This window comes from Glycine max, chromosome 10 (assembly GCF_000004515.6).
Source record: "Glycine max cultivar Williams 82 chromosome 10, Glycine_max_v4.0, whole genome shotgun sequence".
Lineage (NCBI taxonomy): Eukaryota > Viridiplantae > Streptophyta > Magnoliopsida > Fabales > Fabaceae > Glycine > Glycine max.
Genome location: NC_038246.2, coordinates 557,666 through 579,372, shown reverse-complemented (window position 1 = coordinate 579,372; position 21,707 = coordinate 557,666). Strand labels below are relative to the sequence as shown.

The 21,707-nt window shown below is 32.1% G+C and overlaps 1 protein-coding gene across 1 annotated transcript; it reads left to right on the top strand.

Moving 5' to 3' along the window:
* The first annotated feature begins 5,931 nt into the window (after positions 1 to 5,931).
* LOC100795087 (serine/threonine-protein kinase tricornered) lies at positions 5,932 to 19,166 on the top strand. The gene is made up of 15 exons (XM_014762870.3): positions 5,932 to 6,152; positions 7,854 to 7,885; positions 7,973 to 8,231; positions 8,544 to 8,718; positions 11,016 to 11,099; positions 11,173 to 11,414; positions 11,556 to 11,775; positions 12,777 to 12,856; positions 12,971 to 13,055; positions 13,666 to 13,797; positions 13,890 to 14,003; positions 14,129 to 14,176; positions 15,511 to 15,595; positions 16,249 to 16,305; positions 18,653 to 19,166. Exons 3-15 carry the CDS (start codon positions 8,011 to 8,013, stop codon positions 18,751 to 18,753), a joined length of 1,644 nt encoding a protein of 547 aa, XP_014618356.1. The 5' UTR covers positions 5,932 to 6,152; positions 7,854 to 7,885; positions 7,973 to 8,010; the 3' UTR covers positions 18,754 to 19,166.
* The last annotated feature ends 2,541 nt before the right edge of the window (positions 19,167 to 21,707 follow it).

The following is a 21,707-nucleotide window of genomic DNA, read 5'->3' as shown; positions in this document are numbered from 1 at the left end:
CTATGTACCATTTTTAAATAAATCAAGATTTTATTGTTTTTCTTTTTTTACTCATTTATATGTTTGTCGTCTTATTTTTTCCCATCAAGGTGCATATCCCCTCATTTTGTTTCACAATGTGCACACTAACCCTTTTTCTCTAGGTAATGGTATTTTTAATTTTTTTTTTCCACTTCTCATTTAATGTTTTGATAGGTTCTTTTACAATATTTTGATTGTGAAATTTTCCCATATGAATGAGTAATGACACATGTAATATCCACATTACATACCCCATGAAGAACTTGTAGATGTCATTGGCAACGAAAATATAGAGGATACATATAGTGAGATGAAAGAAATGCACAACAATATTGCTAATTTAATATGGAATAATAAGTCATAGGTTTACTCTAGTTTATTTTATTTTTTATATTATATTTTGGATATTTTTACATTACATTCGTAATTTAACTATTATACTATTTATTTTATTAATTTAGCATTATGAAACAAGACATTGATAATGATAGATGATAGATTTATATTTTTTTGTTAATATATTGTACATTTCTCGTGTTACAATATTTATTTTAACCATATACCACTTTAATATTTAATTTATTAGTTCAACACTATATTTTATCTATTATTTTTTGAATAATTTTATATTAGATGGTTTTATTTTAGCTATTACATTGATTAACATAATAAAAGTATAATGTCCACTTAAGTGTATTTTTTATATTATTTTAAACTTGGTTACAAATATTTTAAGAAATAATTTAAGATTATTAGTAGAATATTTAACATGAAAAATGTAACATAAAACAGTAGAACATAAATATATTTATGTCTATCAATTTACACTTTTCAACTACTTTAACAACTAATTTTATCAAACACTTTTAATTTAATAAGATAATTTTTCAATTTTTAACTAATTGTTCAAATAGTTTTGTCGAGCATAATCTTAATGTAGGCACCTGTTGAAAAATCTTGTATCAAGACAAATGTTTATGGTTCAAGAAGATGTAGATTCAAGGCTTAATTATATATTGTATGTTATTGAGCATTCAAATGATAAGAACCATACAACTACCTTAGACCTTCCTTTAACAAATATTGATAAGAACTATAGTTACCCACCCACCCCAACACCAAAAGTATGAATCCCTAGGTCAAAGTGAAAACTAATATTTTTTTTCTTATTTTAAAAACAATTTTGTATCAATAAATACATCACTAGTTTAACAAACACTTAGTTTACTTGAGTGATCTTTACTATTATCAATAAATATACTTAGAAAACTCACTTAAAAACTTAATTAATAACTTTATTCAATTGTTTGTCTTAATAGAATGCATGCTCACACAAACATAAAAAATGATACATAACCTACATTAGAAAGTTTATGGTTATTGATCAAAATGTTAATACTATAAAAAAAAACACTCTCAAACCTAACTTTATGAAATTATCAAAGTATTATACGTAGTATTATACTTTTTTTCCTGGTATACAAATGTTCCTAGATTGATATTGAGATTCATTTCACTTATGAAAGGGCAATTGAGTTTCATCTTCAATTGTATGCTACATTAAATGATTTCATTCAGCATTAAAGACATCTACAAAAGGAAATAATATTAAGGTGGTTAAAGGAGTTAGAGCTTTGTTGTCATACTAGACAGGTAAAACTTATCTACTTGAAAATAACTTATATTGTGCATGAAAAGTCTCATAAGGAAATGAAACATTAGAACAAGAAAACATTATGATATGAAATGATAAATTCGCATCTTTTGAGTAATTGAAATGAGAAATAAATTGAGGCAATATATTATTAACTTCAATATTAAATTCTCAAGAATAAAGTAGATTCATCAACTAGGAAAAATACATTAGAGTTAATTTAAATATAAAATTTCACATCAATGAACTTGTGGATGAGTTGCTTGATAGATATAACATGGTGAATATATGATTTGAAACAAGATGAAAATTAATTCCCATAATATTTCCAGTAAATTGATGTGCAAAGGCATCACAATAATGGATTTTCATAATTTAAAAATTATAATGTATGACTCTTACAATGAACATATAATTGGATAAATTGTGAAAAATTAGACATTTTGAACACAATTTCCTATAGTTAAGAGATCATAGTGGAGGATAGGTTATGACATATGAGTATTTTGGTGTATGCTTGAGATTGTGAGTCACGATCTCTTATGATATAAAATATTATTAGCTATTGATATGTATGACAAGTAAACACTTGATGCTTCATATTAATGCATTGCAAGTTACAACTTTAAGGTGATGTTAGATATGGTGGCCATGATGGTGGTAGTCGTAACCGTGATGATAGTATGCAATTATGGTGGCAAAATCTAGTAGCAACTATAATGATAATTATGATGATTTCAGAAGAGGTTCTTATAATTGCACTTTGATCTCAACCATTACTTTTTTTAAAAGTATTATGTAAGAGATATCATTAAAAGTTCTCATTGTAAAAGTTTAACATTTGAAACGATATATATATATATATATATATATATATATATATATATATATATGTGTGTGTGTGTGTGTGTGTGTGTGTGTGTGTGTGTGTGTGTGTGTGAGGATGAATCAAATTATAAGAATAAATTTAAGAGTTAAACTATGTTTAACAAAATTAATTGAAAAACTAGCTAAAAAATAAAAAGTTAGCCGAAAGCTAAAATTTGTTAAGCTAATATATTAATTTATAAGTATTTAATAAAATTACATGTCAAAGTAGTTTAATAACATAAATTAACATAAATAAACATATTTATATGGTATTCTAGTTTTAATTTTATTTTATGAATAAAAAATATTTTAAGGTGTTGTAATTTTTATTTTTCAATTAATTTTACTCTCTTGTATTTTTTTCATTTATAGATAAATTATTTTCATTATATTAAGTATTTTATTATTAAGCTTATTATTGATGAATTTACTTTGAAAAACAACTTATTAATCTAAAAAATGTAAAATGTATAATTATCCCTCTTAGAATTTATTTAGTATTTTTTAGTCAAAATTAGTTTCACTTAAGCTACTTTTTGCACACTCTTATAAAATTTATTAAAAATTACTACCATATGAAAACTTTTCAATTACATAATCATCTCTATAACACTTCATTGATTTAAATATTAGTCTTTAATCATTTTTTTGAATTTTTATTAATCAATATTAATTATTTAAGATTTTTGAATTACTAATGCAACACCTTGGCATGCATTACCACAATTACAGTTAGGTTTTTAGGAATATCAAAATTTCAAAATACAAATAGAATGTCATGTCAAAGCTAATCACAACTTAAAAAGAATATTACATAAGTAAAACTCCAAAATGATATATATGTTTAGTCACAATTTATCAATGAATGGTGTCATATAAAAAATATAACAACCTTTGTTACATTTTTTTTGCAATAATATAACCCTTGTTACATTGACTCCAACTCAACATACAATACTTTATTTTTAATTTTAATAAAAATCTTTATTAATTAAATTATAAAAAATTGTGTATTTTTTTTTGGATATTAAATAAATAATGTAAATGAAAAGAAATGTCATAACATAGTACCATTAATCAAAACTTTCAATACATCATGAGTGCAAATACATCAAAAATTGAAGTATAAGAAAATCATAAAAAATACATCAAGCTACTACTACCATTGCTATTACATATCAACTCCACATAACAACACTTGATCTAGCATAACAATTCCTAATATTGTAGTTCTTCAGTTCATTGTACCCAAAATAATCCTAGCATCGTTGTAGGAACCTAAATAAGTAAGATCCTCATTGTTTCATTAAACTAGTAGACAACGATGTGTAGTCTTACGATCCTATGAACCATTCTGAAGAATATGACAATTTGACAAGTATTTTAGTTGAATACATAGGTTCTAGCGTGTAAGACATCAACATAGAAGTTACAAAAGAAGGTGACCCAATGATAGGAACCACAACCTTATTGTCAGATTTCTCATCATCTCCACAAATGACATGTGATAATAGCATGTCATAAAAAATCTCATCATCCTCAACGACATCAATAGTATGGCATCACTCCCAATCGACGTGGTAGAATAGTCGTGTATGGAAGGTTAACTTTGTCGATGCCAATGGTACACCAAGTATGGGTAGAAAGCGTATAATGATATCACTACAATAGTAGTGTTTCCTCTTCTCAACAAAGTACATCCAATGGCCCATTGAGCTGGACTCCACTTTGAGATCCTAAAATGTCTTATCCATCTTCACCAATTAGGACATAAAAATGGAACAAAAAAATATGGAGTGAGGTAATGTTTTTTATGTCATTTTCTATGAAAAGAGTCAAGATGTTTTTTCACTCCAACACACAAACAAACATAGTTTATCTTATAAGGAACCTAGGGTTTCATTCTAAGGATCCATACTCTTAGTTGATCAATCACTAATCATAAATCAACATCATTGTAAGGATCCATACTCTTGGTTGATCAATCACTAATCATAAATCAACCTTTGGGAAGAGATGACGAGTAAGTATATATCTAATCCAAAATCATGGTATACTGACACCAATATCAACATGTCAGTCATCAATATCCATATTAATAAATAACATCTCATTACACATAACCAATCAGGTGAAACTCCGCAAGAGATATATCCTATGTACCATTAGAGATAACTCAATATTTATCAAGATATGTAAGCTGAAATTGTTCATCCCAACATGTGGGTTACAAGCCCACTCGTAGGATTCCACACACTTACGCCGTTCAAGGCTAAAGGCCACATCCTAAGCCATATATAGTGTACCACTTTGTATATAACAATTTTATGATAAAACTTAGATACAATTCCTTAGGTGCTTTTGGTCTGTTCTCCAATCAGAGTTGGAGATTCACTTAAGAACTTGTTGACCTTTAATGCAAATTTATAAATTACTAAGATAAAATTCCAATTCTAATTGTAGAACAACGCCAAACACACCTTAGAAATTACATCTAAATTTTGTCTTCCACTTTACTTCTTTTGATAACTAATGGTCATAATAGAAAAACCTTAATTACCATTATTCACTTATTAGGAGTTGGTTCTAATACTTAACCAAACCCTACACAAATCGGTGTGTAAAGTAAAGATTATTCAAAATTTATAAGTATCACTTAAATTAAATCTCACTCGATTTGAGATTATATCCACCACTCCTCTCTCTTATCACAATAAAGGTACATAAGATAGCAAATTAAAAAATTGTGGTTGGAGAAAACAAAAAAAAACAAAATAAAAATCTAATTTAAAGTAGAAAAATAAGATGAGACCCGCACAAAAGTTTAAAATTTTCTATTTATTTAATCTGAACCAAATTGAAACTAAAATTCACAAATACTTTTCATAATTAGGTTCACTTTCCAACATCTTTCTCGTCTCTCTATTCTCCTTTATTTCAAATGTTCCAAATTTTAATAAATGCAACATATTAAATACATTTAGCATTTAATATATTAAATACTAGCATTAAATGTATTAAGTATTATATATATTAAACATTAAATAAATAAATATATATATATATATATATATATATATATATATATCATGTAATTAATGCTGATAAAATTATTTGAAAAAGTTTTAAAATATAAAACATTAACATTAATAAGATTAAAAGTATATTTAAACCGTGTTGGGTCATCAATCTTTGACATAAATAAATAATTAATCCATGTGTATATATGTGGTAATAATGATGGAGAAAGGAAGAACCAAAGAAACGTATTGTGTTGGCCGCAAGTTGGGTAAGGTGTAATAGAAAGAAAGAAGAGAGAAACTCCGCGTCCACTATTTATCCATTATCATCCCATCAAACCTTATTACATTATAAATATAAATAAATATTATTTTAAAAAGTGCCTTACAACTTTCGATATGAACTTTCAACTATGAACTTTCAACTCACTCGAACAAAACAACAAAAAGCTTAAAACCAGCAAATTGAATCGCTGCATCTCATTCACATCACTGTCACCATCATCAACCACAACACCAACACCAACAACGCTAACTGCTTCTCTACGCTCTCTCTCTCTCCCTCTCTCTCAACTTCCAGATTCAAGGTACCCTTTTTCCTTCTTCAATCCAAATTTCTACTTGTACTACTAGTGTTGTTGCTTGATCAGTTTTGACTTTGATTCATAATTTTCATTTATTTATCTTATTTTTTTTGGAGGGGGTTTAAATTTTGTTACTGGGTCAGTGAGAACATGTGGGGAAAGAGGAAAAAAATGGTTTTTTTTTGTGACTGTCCAAAAAGATTGCATTTTGACCATTTTCCTTGCTGCCCAGATGATTTATTTTAATATGCACTGTCAATTGTTGAATTGGAATGCGCTGGATTGGTGTTCTGCCTTTTGATTGCGTTGTTTTTGTATACATTTGTGTGTGTATGCGCTTTTGAAGAAGCCTAGAAATTCTGAAAGTGTTGTTAATGTTGAAAACCAAAAGGTTTTTAAGGTTAAAATACTTGTACTAGTGCTGCTTGATCAGTTTTGACTTTGATTCTTATTTTTTATTTGTTTATTTGTTTATTTATCTTCTCTTTTTTGGAGGGGGTCTTAATTTGTTACTGGGTCAGTCTGAACATGTGGGGAAAGAAAAAAAATCGTTTTTTTAGTGATTGTCCAAAAAGATTGCATTTTGATCATTTTCCTTGCTGCCCAGAAGAGTTATTTTAATATGCACTGTAAATTGTTGATCTGCAATGCGCTGGATAGGTTTTCTGGCTTTTGATTTCATTGTTTTTGTATACATTTGTGTGTGCATGCACGCTTTTGAAGAAACCTAGAAATTCTGAAAGTGTTGTTAAAATGGAAAACCAAAAGGCTTTAAAGGTTTATTGTAAAATGAGGATCTTTGGCATTGCTTCCTGTTTTCTGAAATTGGTGGCTGATGGTTCCACTTTTGAAACATTTTAAGCATGGCTGTCAAATTCTTTAGTTAATTTGTAGACTCTAATGCGTTTATGATTCTAGTTAGAGAAAAGGAGTTAAGTCGCCATCAAATTATTTTCGTGATAAACTCAGGTAAACTTGTATAAATTCACACAAACTCTCGAATCAAGAAGCAAGTCAGCAAGCTTGAAATCAAATGTAATTTTTGTCCCACAGTGACAGTGTTTTACTAGGGCTCAAATGATTTGAAGAATACAATTCTTTTTGAAATGTTTTCACTTTAGGAACTTATGTTTTTGTGAATTTATATATGATATGGTCATTTATGTAGTTTGATCTTATTTAGTACTTATGTACTATCTCACTTTATTATTGTGGTTTACTACTTTGCTTTATTATGAAGTTGAAATGTTAAATTGCTGTTGTGTTAAGAGTATTAAGATACGCATATATGTCATTAATAGGTTTTTTTTTAATTTGAATTTTTATATTAGGTAAGTAAACTTTTCCGAGTTTACGAGTCAATTCTACGAAAGCTCCATAAGTTTGCTTAGACTCATTAGTTTGACATCCTTTGTTTTAGGTTTAGTTTTTACTCTCAGTTCTGCAGTTGCTCTGACAGTTCCTCTACTTGAAGTTGGATTAGTTATGATCAACCTTTTTTTCTGTTTTATTCTTGATTTGCATAACAAATGAGCCCTTGAATTATTTTTGTTTTGTTTTCTTTTATTAGTGCTTCCTATTTAATGATTCTGGAATGCTTCTTCTATACTTGAATGTGTGTATTTTTAATTCTGATCAACTATTAACTGTATGGAGGATGCTAAAGTTAGCTGATTCTTGTTGTTTGTTTTCCTGTTTGAACAGAAGTAGCAGTTACTGTGCCTTTGGTTCTTCTGGTAAACAGTAGTACCTTGATTTTCATGACTGGTAAAACGAGATCCTTGTTTGGCAAAACTTTTGATCTTTAGTGTTTGGTGAAGTAGAAATATAAAAACGGCAGCTTGAGAGGTGAAGAAATAAAATGGAAACTACAAGACGGTGGTTTAGTAAGTTCAAGTCAAATGATAAAATGAAGTCTGAAAAGAACAAAGAAACTACAGGCGTGACAAAAGAAGGGTCAAGACCCCCAACAAATGAAGAAGCACCTTCAAATGTAACCAAACAGAGGGTTGAAGCTGCAAAGCAGTATATCGAAAATCATTATAAGAAGCAGATGCAAAGCCTGCAGGAGAGGAAGGAAAGGTATGTTTACTTCAATTTATGTATTTTGGGTCATGATGACTATCTAATATAATGTTATTTAAGATTTTTGTTCCATATAAAGTAGTTGTTTTGCCGTGCTTATTGTCATCTCTGAGCTGATTGAAATAAGTGATTTCCTCATTACCTTGCTTTTTTGTTGCCAAACAAGTTTTCTTCCGTACTAGAATATAGTTTTGTATGACATTGTCTTTCTGTTGTCTCTGATGTGATATATTGTGTGCAAATACCTAATGGAAACAGAAATTGTTTTAAGTCTTTAATAAGACCTAAAGTCATTTCTTTTTTTTGCAGACGTAATATGCTAGAAAAGAAGTTGGCTGATGCTGAAGTCTCTGAGGAAGAACAACACAACTTGCTTCAGCATTTGGAGAAAAAGGAGAGGGAAATCATGCGCCTTCAGAGACATAAGATGGGGGCTGATGACTTTGAGCCCCTGACTATGATTGGGAAGGGTGCATTTGGAGAGGTATACTTTATTTTTGTATGCATCTAAGTTAAACCGTCTTTATGCTTCCAAGTAAAACCGTCTTTATGTTTGACCTTAATGAATTTTATATTAATAGATCTTTGCAATAATGTTACTGTCTGTTGTTAAAATCGCGACTTACCTTGTTGACTTGTACGATCCTCCGAGTTTTGGCCCCTGGAACGAGCTAACTCCAAGCCTGAATTGGAGCCTGGTCAGATAACTTCCAGATCACGATCTTGGTTGTGGAATTGCAAGATCAATGATCCTGAAGAGCCTCTCCTTTCTGGGCTGAGGTGGGTTTCTGGGTCAGCCTGGACTGACCCAGTTTTGAAAACACGAACTACCCTTCTTTTAGGGTTACAAAAACACTAAACATTCGTCTTTCACCTTTTGTCTCAACCCTTCTATTCTGCGAGTGCAACAAAGCCATTTGTCTCTCCTGTTTAGTCTCTCACCATTTGTTTTCCAAGGTGGAGGAACTCGACTTGCTCAGCTTGCTGGAGAGAGCTGCTAGCTTTTATCCTTCGGCGTTGTGTTGGAACCCAGCTTTGACAGCTGCCATGGCAACGGTTGTGTTCATTCTTGATTACTTTGCTGTGGTCATCACCATTCAGGTTGTTGTTGCCATTGCTTTTGGCATCAGGGCTGTCGGGCTGTTTGTTGGCTTTGTTGTACTCAGTAGATGCAAAAGGCTTACTGGTTGAATGTCGTGGGAGTGATATATGGATAAATTCATTTTAGATTTTTTTTTTAATTTCTCCCCCCCTTCTCTTTATAGTTTTATTAGAATTGGGGATATGGAGAGATGACAGTTGACGACTCATTACTTTAGTGTAAAAAATGTAATAAAAACCTGAAAATGACAATAATTGACCGGAAATGGGTTCATACAACAAATGAGTGCGTTGTGAATGAATTGCTGTTTTCTGATTTATGTTTCATAATTGACATTCCTTATTTTTCTTTTCTGCTTTTCAAATGTAAATGTGCTGTTTTTATCAATTGAAAGGAAAAAAACGTTGATTGTTTTCACATTTATCAGCTACTATATATTAATATTTATGATTATGATTTTCCAATTTCAGTTAGTTAGTTTAATGTTGTGATTTAGAGGTTGTTTTGTGTATCTATATTATTTTTTATATATATGTGTATATATGTATAATTTGGCATCTTAGGTAGGATCTTACAATCCATGTTACTATCTTTTACCCTTCTTCCCGATCCTAGGTAGAAGAATATCGAGTTTGACAACATTGATTACTGTTTCCTCCAGTGACTAAAAGGACTTGACTGATATGTATGTGTGGAGACTGAAGATGTTGATTGTCTTTCGAATTTGGGTTCAGGCTCAACTTGACACTAAAAGCTAACTCATAGGGGGAGGGTTCCCCCTCCTCACTTATATACACTATTCACTATTAAGGCACTATCTCTAGTTATTATAGGACTTGATTTTTTCCCAATACTCCCTTCACACCCAACACTGTTGGGCTTGGTGCATGGATAAAATGGTAGGTGGCCCCAAAACGGATCTAGGATAGGCTTTGATATTATTTTAGAATTTTGATTTAGGCTTAACTCAACCCTAAAAACTTGCTCATAGGTTGAGGGTTGCCACTTACATACTCTATTCAGGCACTATTTATAGTCAATGTAGGACTTTTTCTTTTTCCCAATAGATTGAAATTTGAAACCACAAATTCTTCTTAGCTTTCTGTGACATTCATATCATTTTTGTTCTTTTCTATTTTTCATGGCTGTTCCTGATATTTAGAGGTCAAATTGCTAATCCTATTGAGTAATGGCAGCACCCACCCATATTAGTTATTTAACTCTGGTGTGTATTCTACTGGTTTCTATACATACATTAGAAAACTGTAGATTAAGGATATAGCTTAGGTTATGCCAGGGAGAAGTTGTCCTTTAAAATTGTTGTTTGCAGTGGATCTTTATATTTCAAAATTAGTTGTAGTAATGGAGTTTTACCATCAGTATTTTGAGCTGTGCTGGTTTAAATTGTTTATCACAACAATGAATTTTATGAATTATTCCAGTTGCAAAGAAAACTCCAGTTTGTGTTTTGTACTTATGCTTATTAGCTGTTTCCACCATTCAGTAGCCTGTGGAGTTTTATCAAGAAGTTGGCTTGGAGACAGTGTATTTATATTGCATAGCCTCTTTGGCTAGTAATGATTTTTTCCCCCATATCTTGCTGCATAAATAACTCTGATTTTTCATAAAGATATTTATCAGATGATTTGTTGCAATTTTGCAATTCTTTCTTTTCATAGGTTAGAATCTGCCGGGAGAAGGCCACTGGCCATGTTTATGCTATGAAGAAGCTTAAGAAATCAGAGATGCTACGAAGAGGCCAGGTGAAATTATCACATTGTTAGAGACTTAGAGTAAATATTGTTTTCTTATATGTATTGGATACACTTTTTTCAGGTTGAACATGTCAAAGCTGAGAGAAATCTACTTGCTGAAGTTGACAGCAATTGCATTGTTAAACTTTATTGTTCCTTTCAAGATGAGGAGTATTTATATCTCATAATGGAGTATCTACCTGGTGGAGATATGATGACATTGCTGATGCGGAAGGATATACTCACAGAAGATGAGGCCAGGTTCTATGTTGGGGAGACTGTCCTAGCCATAGAGTCAATTCATAAACATAATTATATTCATAGGTAAGCTCAAAGCTGTAAAAAATAACGTCAAATGATGGTAAATTTTGCTATACTTTTATGACATGGATCAATGATACTTATTGCGGTCTTCTTCTGGATCAATACTTAATTTCAATAATCTGATTTTTAAATGCATTCCAGAGATATCAAGCCTGACAACTTGCTGCTAGATAGAAATGGCCACATGAAATTATCAGATTTTGGATTATGTAAACCGCTAGACTGCAGTAACCTTCAAGAAAAGGACTTCTCTGTTGGAATGAACAGAAGTGGAGCCCTCCAAAGTGATGGGCGTCCTGTGGCTCCTAAACGAACCCAACAGGAACAACTGCAGCATTGGCAGAAAAATCGACGAATGCTTGTAAGCCTCTCAATATTAGTATCCATAAACATGATTATTTAATTCCTTCTTAATTTCCAGGTTGTATATTTAGGACAAAATAAACAATTAGTTCTTAATTACTTATAGTTTCACCTGAGTTAGATTTTTTATCCCTATATTATATTTTTTGGAATAAAATACCATTTAGACCTTGAATTCTTGAAAGATATTTCTTTTGTTCCTATGGTCCTTGTAAGTTTCTGTGTATGCAAATTGATCCTTGAACTTTCAACTTGATAACAAGTTCACCCTACCGAAATTGTCAACTTCCTAACAAGTTCATCCATTTGGGAACCAATTTGTATAAGCAGAAGCTTTTGGGAACCAAAGAACACGTATAATATCTCAGGGCCCTAAATGTATATATACCCCTTTCTTTTCTTTTTTTGGATGTTGATATATTTATTTTATAGGCAGTTTTTTGGGGGATATTGATAGATCCACTCATTTGAATGTGGTCCCATTACCTTAATAATTTGAAACTATGAGGCCTGCCTTTCACAGAAAATAGGGACTGATATCTTAATGACTAGAAATTAATTTATAGGGTCTAAAATCCAAACATGTTATTAATATATAGGGATTGCTATTTTAATGATTGGGACCAAACTCCAAAAAGTTGAAAATATAGGCACAGATCCAAAAACAAACTATATAGGGCGACTAAGTGCATTTGTACCCTTATTTGATTAGGGTTAGAAGTCTAGCACTTAACCAAGTCCTAGTATAAAATAGGGGTTAGTGACCTGTTCTTCAGAAAATATCATTCACAGCATATATCAATCTACTTTTTTGTAATTTGTAGTCTCTTTTCTCTCTTTTCTTCCTTCCCTACCTTTAAGCCTTATAATTATAACATATAAATTTGGTGACCACTAGTTTTTGCCTCAGTTTTGACAAGTTTTCTTTCCCCCTGTGGCTGTACGATGACTATATAGATTGATGGCATTTTAAGCTTTTCTTTCTTTGCAATAATGCAGGCCTATTCTACAGTTGGAACACCTGATTATATTGCTCCAGAAGTTCTTCTGAAGAAAGGATATGGCGTGGAATGTGATTGGTAATATAGAATGTGTTTTCTATTTTTCTGTTTCAAAAGTCTCCCCATGGCCACCCCTCCCCCCTTATAAACTTAATGTTTCAATGCATTCTGATGTTGTGTCAATGCTTCCAGGTGGTCTCTAGGAGCTATAATGTATGAAATGCTTGTGGGGTATCCTCCCTTTTATTCAGACGAACCAATGTTGACTTGTAGAAAGGTAACATGTGGACCCCCTGTTAATGGATTCCTGTCCAATGCATCATGCATTTGTATGAGTTGAAATTACAGTGTAGGACTTAGAGTCCATTGAATTCTGCAAGACTCCTGTGCTTAGAAAAGGCCATCTTGTCATATTGGATTTTAGAAATAGCTAGGTTGAAATTACTGGTATTTCTTGACCACCTTGCCATTGATATTTTCCTGGATCTATTAGACCATATCATCATTACCCTTGGTTCAGAAAGGCTTAGAAATGTTGAATTTATTTGGTGGCTGCAATTATTAAGTATTGATTTATGAGAAACAAGTTTCAGAAAAAAACTCTGGTTTCCTGATGTTCAGATTTTTTCTTGTGATATTGTTTACTCCACCCCCCCCCCCCCCCCCCCCCCGGTTACTTGTTGCATGTAAATGATTTTGTATCATGCTTCTGTTGCCGGTTTTGGGATTTTATATTTTATAGTAATAGCAACAGTAATAGAGGGCATTTCATAGTTATCCACTATTTATAATGTGTCCATGTTGATTGCTTTAATGGATTCCTTTTATTGTATCATTTTTTGTCTTCATCAATTATGATCTTATTTTACTTCACCTTCAATACGCAGATAGTAAACTGGAGAACTACTTTAAAGTTTCCAGAAGAAGCTAAACTTTCAGCAGAGGCAAAGGATCTTATTTGTAGACTCCTATGTAATGTGGAGCAGAGGCTTGGAACCAAAGGAGCTGATGAAATAAAGGTGTTGTGGTGTGTTCTTTTTTAAGTTCTACAGTTTATACAGGAATACACTAGTATAGTAACCAATAAGTGGTTGGTCATTTTTGTGTCCAGGCTCACCCATGGTTCAAAGGTGTTGAATGGGACAAATTATACCAAATGAAAGCTGCTTTCATACCTGAGGTCAATGATGAATTAGATACTCAAAATTTTGAGAAGTTTGAAGAGGTATATTATATATCTTTTTGTTCATGGATATAGAAGAGCTAATCATTTTATCATTGTGAACCAGTGTCATGATATTTTTTTTGATATTGAATGTCATGATATTTTGTTTTACTAATGATGTGTAGGCGGACAAGCAAACTGTACCTTCCTCAAAGGCAGGGCCGTGGAGAAAGGTTGGTTCTTGTTATTTAAATTTTGTATGCAGTTGGTCTACAAGAATTGCTGTAACTGTACCATTTAATATCACTTATGTAGATTGGGCCATTGTTTAGGGTTCTTGATTTCACAATTAGTGTCTTTCATCAGGGATTATTTAATTGTTGTTTTTATTTAGGGATCTTATTAGGGTGTTTGGATTATCTTATTCCATCTTAGAATAGAAATAGCTTATTAGGGTGTTTGGATGTTGGGTCAATAAATTGACCTTTGGGATTCTTAGAATGTAAATTTGGACCTAACTTAACCCCAGAAGCTAACTCATAAGGTGAAAATTACCCTCACTTATATACTACTCTATCTTGGCCTCTTCTCTAGCCGATGTAAGACTTGAGTTTTTTCCAATACATCCCATCACGCCCAACACTTTTTGGGCTTGGTGTGTGTATGGTGGGTGGCCTGTTTAATAGGTTGTCCCATAGAATAATTGCAATACATTAATCAGTTGTAATCGTTGAAACCAACTAAAGTCCACACTCATTTTATATTATTTATTTAAACTATCAGTAAAGTACCGGTGAGTGTTGAACCAGATCTTGTATGTATATTCGATGATTTAGTCGAAATATGACTGTGCTTGGACAAAACTATCCCCAATGATTACATTGGTTGTGCTTTAGGTCCATGGTCATGTCCAAACCCTGTAAACTTTCTGTGATAATCTTAGCTGCACGGTACTTTACTGATAGCTTTGATTTGGCTTTTTTCCAATAGGGATAAACATTTGATTTAGGATGCTTTTGATTAATATTTGATATTGAATTTTGGATTTTCCTTCATCCAATGTGTACATATTTGAGGCTAGGTTTATCGGGAGTGTGCCTTACCAAGGCGGCTACTCTTGGGTTGTCCATCAATCATGGGCCTTTGCTCCTCCTTTGAAGCTTAAATTATACACAATCAGATTGTTTTGGGTTATTTATTCAAGTAAAGCTGCTGTCGTGAGCTCCTCTCTATATTTTTGCATTTTATATATTACCTATCCAGTAATCTATCTACCATTAATCTCCCATTGATTTCTCTTGTGATGAAACACTAAAAATCTTGGCCATTTGTTATTTAATTGAGAAAATAAGGTGCTTCAAAGTTTGAATTGGTTTGAGTAATTTCCAGTAATAGAAGTATTTGGTTTGCAAATGAAATTTACTTTGGATGACACTAGAATTTAACAAAAATTATGTTAATGGTAACCCTGAGTACAATCACCTCTTGATTTGAAAATCATGGATCATCAGCATTTACAAGGAACATTGTTGAAGTCTGGGTTTCTTTGTTGTGTCATTTGGTGCAGATGCTGCCTTCTAAAGATATTAACTTCGTCGGCTACACATACAAGAATTTTGAAATCGTGAATGATCCTGAAATACCTGGAATTGGTAATTACATCTCTCTCTATATATATCTCTATCTATATAATGTTTTCATCTCTTTTTCATCATTTTCTTTCCAAAACAAAAATATTCCTGTTTAATATATATTTTTATTGTGTACTTAAAGATTCTTTTGACCATTGAATGTAATACAATGTTATATTCTCTTGTCAATTTAATTTGATTCCAAAATTGTTTAATTGAGATTGTGTTGCATGGCAGAACATGTCAATGGATTAACTCTTTGTTGAGATGTTTATGGCCATGCAATTAAAATCTTTCAAGTTGCTTCTAATTTTACAGTTTCCTTAAACAGATGCCAGTTTATTTGAGCCCATTTTTACTGTGCCCTTTAAATTAACATGTCTCGGGGGGGGGGGGGGGGGGGGGAAAAAAGGGAAATTTTTTTCAAAAGGTTGTGTTATATACAGTTTTGCTTATATGAGAATTGAGAAACAAATATTAGTTACTAAATTTAGATGCTGATGCATTGAGTAATTTTAATTTCAATATGCCATATATTTTGCCAAAGATCATGCTGGTGAACCAGGATAGTCTGAAAGAGAGCATTTCCTTTTTTCGTTTTTTTCATTTTTACCATCTCTTTTTGATTCATCATTGCACTTCTCTTCACAAGTAATTTTTGTGTACATTATCAGCTGAATTGAAGAAGAAGAGCACAAAACCTAAAAGACCATCTATTAAGTCACTATTTGGTAAGAATATCTCATTGTTTTCCTATTCTTTGAGATATTTGTCTTTCTATATAGTCAATGAAAGTATTGATGATATGTTTTAGATGCAAATGCAATAGTTCTCACTTCACTAAGGAGTAGTGTGTAGCGATACCAAATGATTCCATTCTAGAACTGCGCATACTTCTTCCTTCTACTTTGTGTCTCAGGGTAGCTTCTTTTGGCATATTATATTACATTTTATGTCGTCTTTAAATGAAATAGATTAAAAAACAAGAAAAAAGAGGAGGAAAAAACAGGAAGTAAACCTTGACCATATGATTTCTATTTTCTAACAAAACTTTCCCTTCTCCCCTTTTCTCTCCTAAATCCCATTTTCTGTAATTTCTAAGATATGTGGATATATAAACTCTCTGAATTTATGGCCTGTTGAAAGGGAGAAAACTGAGGCATTAGATGTTGAAACTCTATGTCTCAACTCAACTCTCAACAGCAACAGCACAACGGAATCCATTTTATATAGGCTGAATGCAATAAATACACATAAATATAGGAGTTTGTATTTTTATATACATGATATGATATGCCTATAAAATAAAACTGTACAATAATTACCTATATCCTAATCAGATTTTCAACACTCCTCATCAAGTTTGAGCATATAAATCATATGCACCAAGCTTGTTACATAGATAATTGATTCAAGGACCTTTTAGGGATTTGGTGAAGGCATCTGCTGATTGATTGTTGGAGTTGACAAAGGTAGTGGTGATGTCTCTTAATTTGATCTCCCTGACAAAATGACAACTTATCTCAATATGTTTGGACCTCTAATGGAAAACAGGGTTAGTGGCAATATGCGATGCTGCTAGATTATCTGTGTGCTATTACTTTAAACAGCACTTAGATGGCATTTGGCTTCTGAATTTTTCCTTAGATTTTCCTCCTATAGCCAAGTTAGAAGATAGGGGGTGCGAAGGCAAGGGAAGAATGCTGCATACTAGTTTGTCAGTATAAAGGGAAAGACAAAGGTACTGCACTGAGTTGATGGGTTGGAGAGAGGCACAAATATCTTGTTCCCATGTAGGCTCCGCATCAAACCAGAAAGCCATATGATGAAGATTGGATTTTTTTAAAAAATTTTGTGGGTGGGGTAGGGGTTGTTAAGGTCCTAAGGAAGATAATAAGTACTTTGTTTTTGGAGGAGGTGGGGGGGGTAAGGGAAATGATGATGAATTAGGGTGTTTATTGATAAAAGAAAGATCCAATACAAATTACTCTCAAGTTGTAAATGATAAGAAAATTAGGCAGTAGCCAACTCCCGCATCCCTTCAGTGTACAATCTAATTGTGAATTTGTGATAAGCATCCAACCACTTGGGAAACTCTCCCTAAAAGCTAGTTGTCAAGAGGGGGAACCAAGCCACTTTAAGTACTCCACTGAGCATCTCATAGTAAGACTTAGGTACCCTGTCGTAATACCCAAGTTCCTATCATAGCAATTAGCACCATCCTTGAGAGTCAACGCCTGATGGCCACACTGTATATAATACTTCAATCAACCTGTTTGGTCAGCCCCTTTGTAAGTAGTCCTTTTCAAGACACTAACAACTAGCTCTGATTCCAATTGGTAAACACCTAAGCACTTGGGGACACTTGGGGAACTCTCCCTTAAAAGCTAGCTGTGAAGGGTGAGAACCAAGCCACTCAACAAGTACTTCACCAAGCACCCCATAATACTTGATATGGGACTTAGACACCCCCTAATACCCAAGTCCCTATCAAACTATCTCCTAATTCATATGGTGTTTTTATGTCATGACTTGGACTTTTCCTTTATTAGCATTTTGGATACTAAAGGTCTCATTTCCAATGCCTCACCTGTTACAGAGAATGGTTGTCAAGTGTGTATGGCTTATATATGGCCCTGTACTTAGATAGACTTCGGGTGTTATCTAAATATCATGGTTTTATGGCTGTGACATTACGCACAAGTCTAATTGCAGGCAACTTTTTCTTTTATTTATCCCTCCTATTTCTCTGCAAAGAAAAGTAGAGAAAAAGTTATTTGGAAATTCTAATCTATATGCTTGCTTTTGTTGGACTTGTCATATGAGGTAGCATATGAACAGTAGCACTAATATCCCTTTAAAATGTGTTTATAAAACAAATGCTAATCTTGCATCAGTATCCTGCTTTTTGGAACTGCCATACCCCCAATATCATTATGAAATTGGCATCAGAAGTTCATTACTCACGAGAATCTCCTCATATGTAGTTGCCCTTACTTTTTGGCACTGAACATTGAAGCATATGTTGGTATATCTTGTGGTTTGGGTTGTTTGAATTAATTTCATTGTATGACACAGATGATGAATCAGCTACGGCTGCCAATCAACCTGTCAGAGGGAGCTTCTTAAACCTCTTACCTCCTCAAATGGAAGTTCCTGAAAAAAGTGAATCACAATGATCCACACCAATATATTACAGGACTTCTTGATGGCCATGGTCACAACCAAATGTTGATGACTACTGATTGTTATACTTTTTCTCACATTCTTTTGTTAGATTGGAGTTGATGGATTTGGAAGCCAGGTCCCTGAAATTTCTGGTTTTTGGATGACTGATTTTTTTGGCTGACTGGGATATTTTCCGTGTAGAAAAATCTTTTAAGGTGTATATTCTTCAATTCACCTTCTATCAAACTGCAATGTGTTAAATATCATAGTTTTTTTTCCTCTTGTAATTGAGTTACTGTTGAAAGATGAAGTGCTGACAAGGATGTGCAATTCACACATTTTTGTACAGTATATAGAGATTGATCGGTTTGTAGGTTAACATTTTCTGTTATGTGACATTAGGGTCCAAACTTTACAACTGAAATCCTGCCTTTGAGTTTATGCCTTTTTTTCTGTCTTTATTTAGTAACATGCAATCGGTTCCAGAGGCTTTTGGGCCTTTTATTTTTCCAAAATCTCTAGATTTTTATGATTAGTAATACCTCCAGTCCTTTATTATAACAAATTAACAAGTAATAGTGTATTTTACACTATAACTTGTTTTTCTATAAAATAAAAAAAAATCAGAGGTAGTACTGGTTATACTTTTTCTAACTTTACTTTTTCCTAAACTCGATCCAACTTGATTTGTGTACACTCCTAATTAAAATCTCTTTGGTTTAAAAAAATCTGAAAATAAAATCAAGATGATTTCTTATGACCTAAGAATTAAATTCAAGATGTGAGTTGTGCAAAAATCAAGGTTTGTCATATCTCATTCTATATGGTTTAAAAAAATCTGATTGCACATAAAAAAAATAAATCTGATTGCATCAGTCAATTTGATTCGTTGAACTTATAATCAGTCAAGATTTTTTTTCCCCCCGATGAATCTAAGGTATTTTTTGGTTGAGAATCAATGATTAATTTCTCAAGTTACAAAGATCTATTTTAGAGATTAACTTATTTTAATGAATGTTTTTTCCCCCATACATACAAGCCTAGAGATTGATTCCATGGCTACGTGCTTGGGTGGGATTATTTGTCAATTATGTTTATACAATGTTTGTGTAGGTTAAGAGACTAGTACTAGTAAGTATAACTTTGAAAATTGGATAGTTTAAGAACGGGTTAAAAATTGGTTGCTTGGTCATGAATTGGTAGAATTAGTGAAAATTACTCTCCTTTGACTTATACCTCATATTCACATGATTTGGGTATTTTTGAACCTTTGAGTCATAATTCTAAACTTAAAAGATGCTTAACTCAATTTCACTAATTTCAATAGGTTATCAACTAATGTGGCTAGCCTCATTGACTATCATAATTGATTGAGACACTAAATTGATTTGATTGTCTATATTGATTGATTGACAATAATTATTTATAGCATCCCATTTTTTGCTTGGTACACCCTATAATTTTCTAATATTTCATTTTTATTCTTCTTCCTCCTTTCTCCCACCACCTCCATTAGTTGTGCTTACCACCATCGCTTCCTTGAAACCACTGCAAGCCAAGATCGCCATCACCACAAGTCGCGCGACCACTTTGTCTTAGATCCATGCCCTCTGTCGCGTGCACAACAATGGCGTTGTCATCTACGATCTCCTTTCTCACTTTGTGCCTTGTCTCGCCTACCTTATCTTTGGCAAAGTCATTGCCCTTCTCGTTGCCTTCTACCACCCTTGCAACTGCTACATCCTTTACCTTGATCAAGACTCCTCCCTGGAAGAGTGGCAACTCCTCACCACCCGTCACCGTCCAAAAATTCCGCAATGTGAGGATCATCACCAAAGGCCAACCCTGTCACCTACCGCAACCCCACCATGGTCGTCCACACTTTCCACGTTCATGCTATTCCCTTGACCAAGAGTGATGATTGGGATTGTTCATTAATATCAATGCCTCTGATTACCCGCTTGTGATATATTACATATTGATCAATTTGAAATACATTTGTAGTACGGATTGCTCAATCCGTAATGTATCTTTTGTATTCTGAATCGATACAAATTGACCAATCCATAATACAAAAATATATATTATGGATTCATCAATCCATAATACAAAGATATAAAAGTTATTTTTGAGTATAGTGATTTATATTTGTTATAAAAATCAGTTAAAAATGTAACCCAATATAAATTTTTTATCCAATACAAAAGCTATCTAACATTATTTTAACTCTTTTGTAAATGAAAAAAAAAACTATTTTAACTCAAATTAATTGTAGATTGAGAATCAATTTCTCAATCTAAAATCAAATATACGAATATTTATCTGTAAAAAAAATATAAATATTTATCTAAAATTATACTAGTTGTTTTAATGTGATTTTGTATAACCAAATGTGAATCTAAATATAGAGTTGAAAGTTCTTTTATTTTTAGTATCCCTCCTTCTCACCATTCCTCCTATGGTGGAAAGTTGAAAGAATTCCTAAAATTTATTTTTGGATTTTTTCTTTAAACCGTTGTGAATTGTGTTGATCATTAAAAACTAGCCACTCCATAACAATGAACATCAAATAATATAAAAAATAAAAATATCAATTATTAAATTTTATTCAACAGACAACATAAAAAAAGTTTAATGGTGGCGGTATAAAGTTACTTTGCAATGTCATCCAATTATATATCATTGATGATATGAATTGGATGATGATAAAGTTATCATCTAGTGTTGTGCTACTTTACATCATCTAATGAGATGAGTATTGACAATAAAATACCTTTTTGTGTTATTTTGGTAAATTTATTCGATTGTTATTCTAGTATTGACTTCTCTTGATTTTAAATTCAATTGTCACAAGTAAATATATTTATCGTATAGATTATAATTAAATGATGATATATAATTATTTTAACTGAAAATACATAATCTATCTTCTCATAAAAAAATTAATTGGAGTATTCACTTTAAA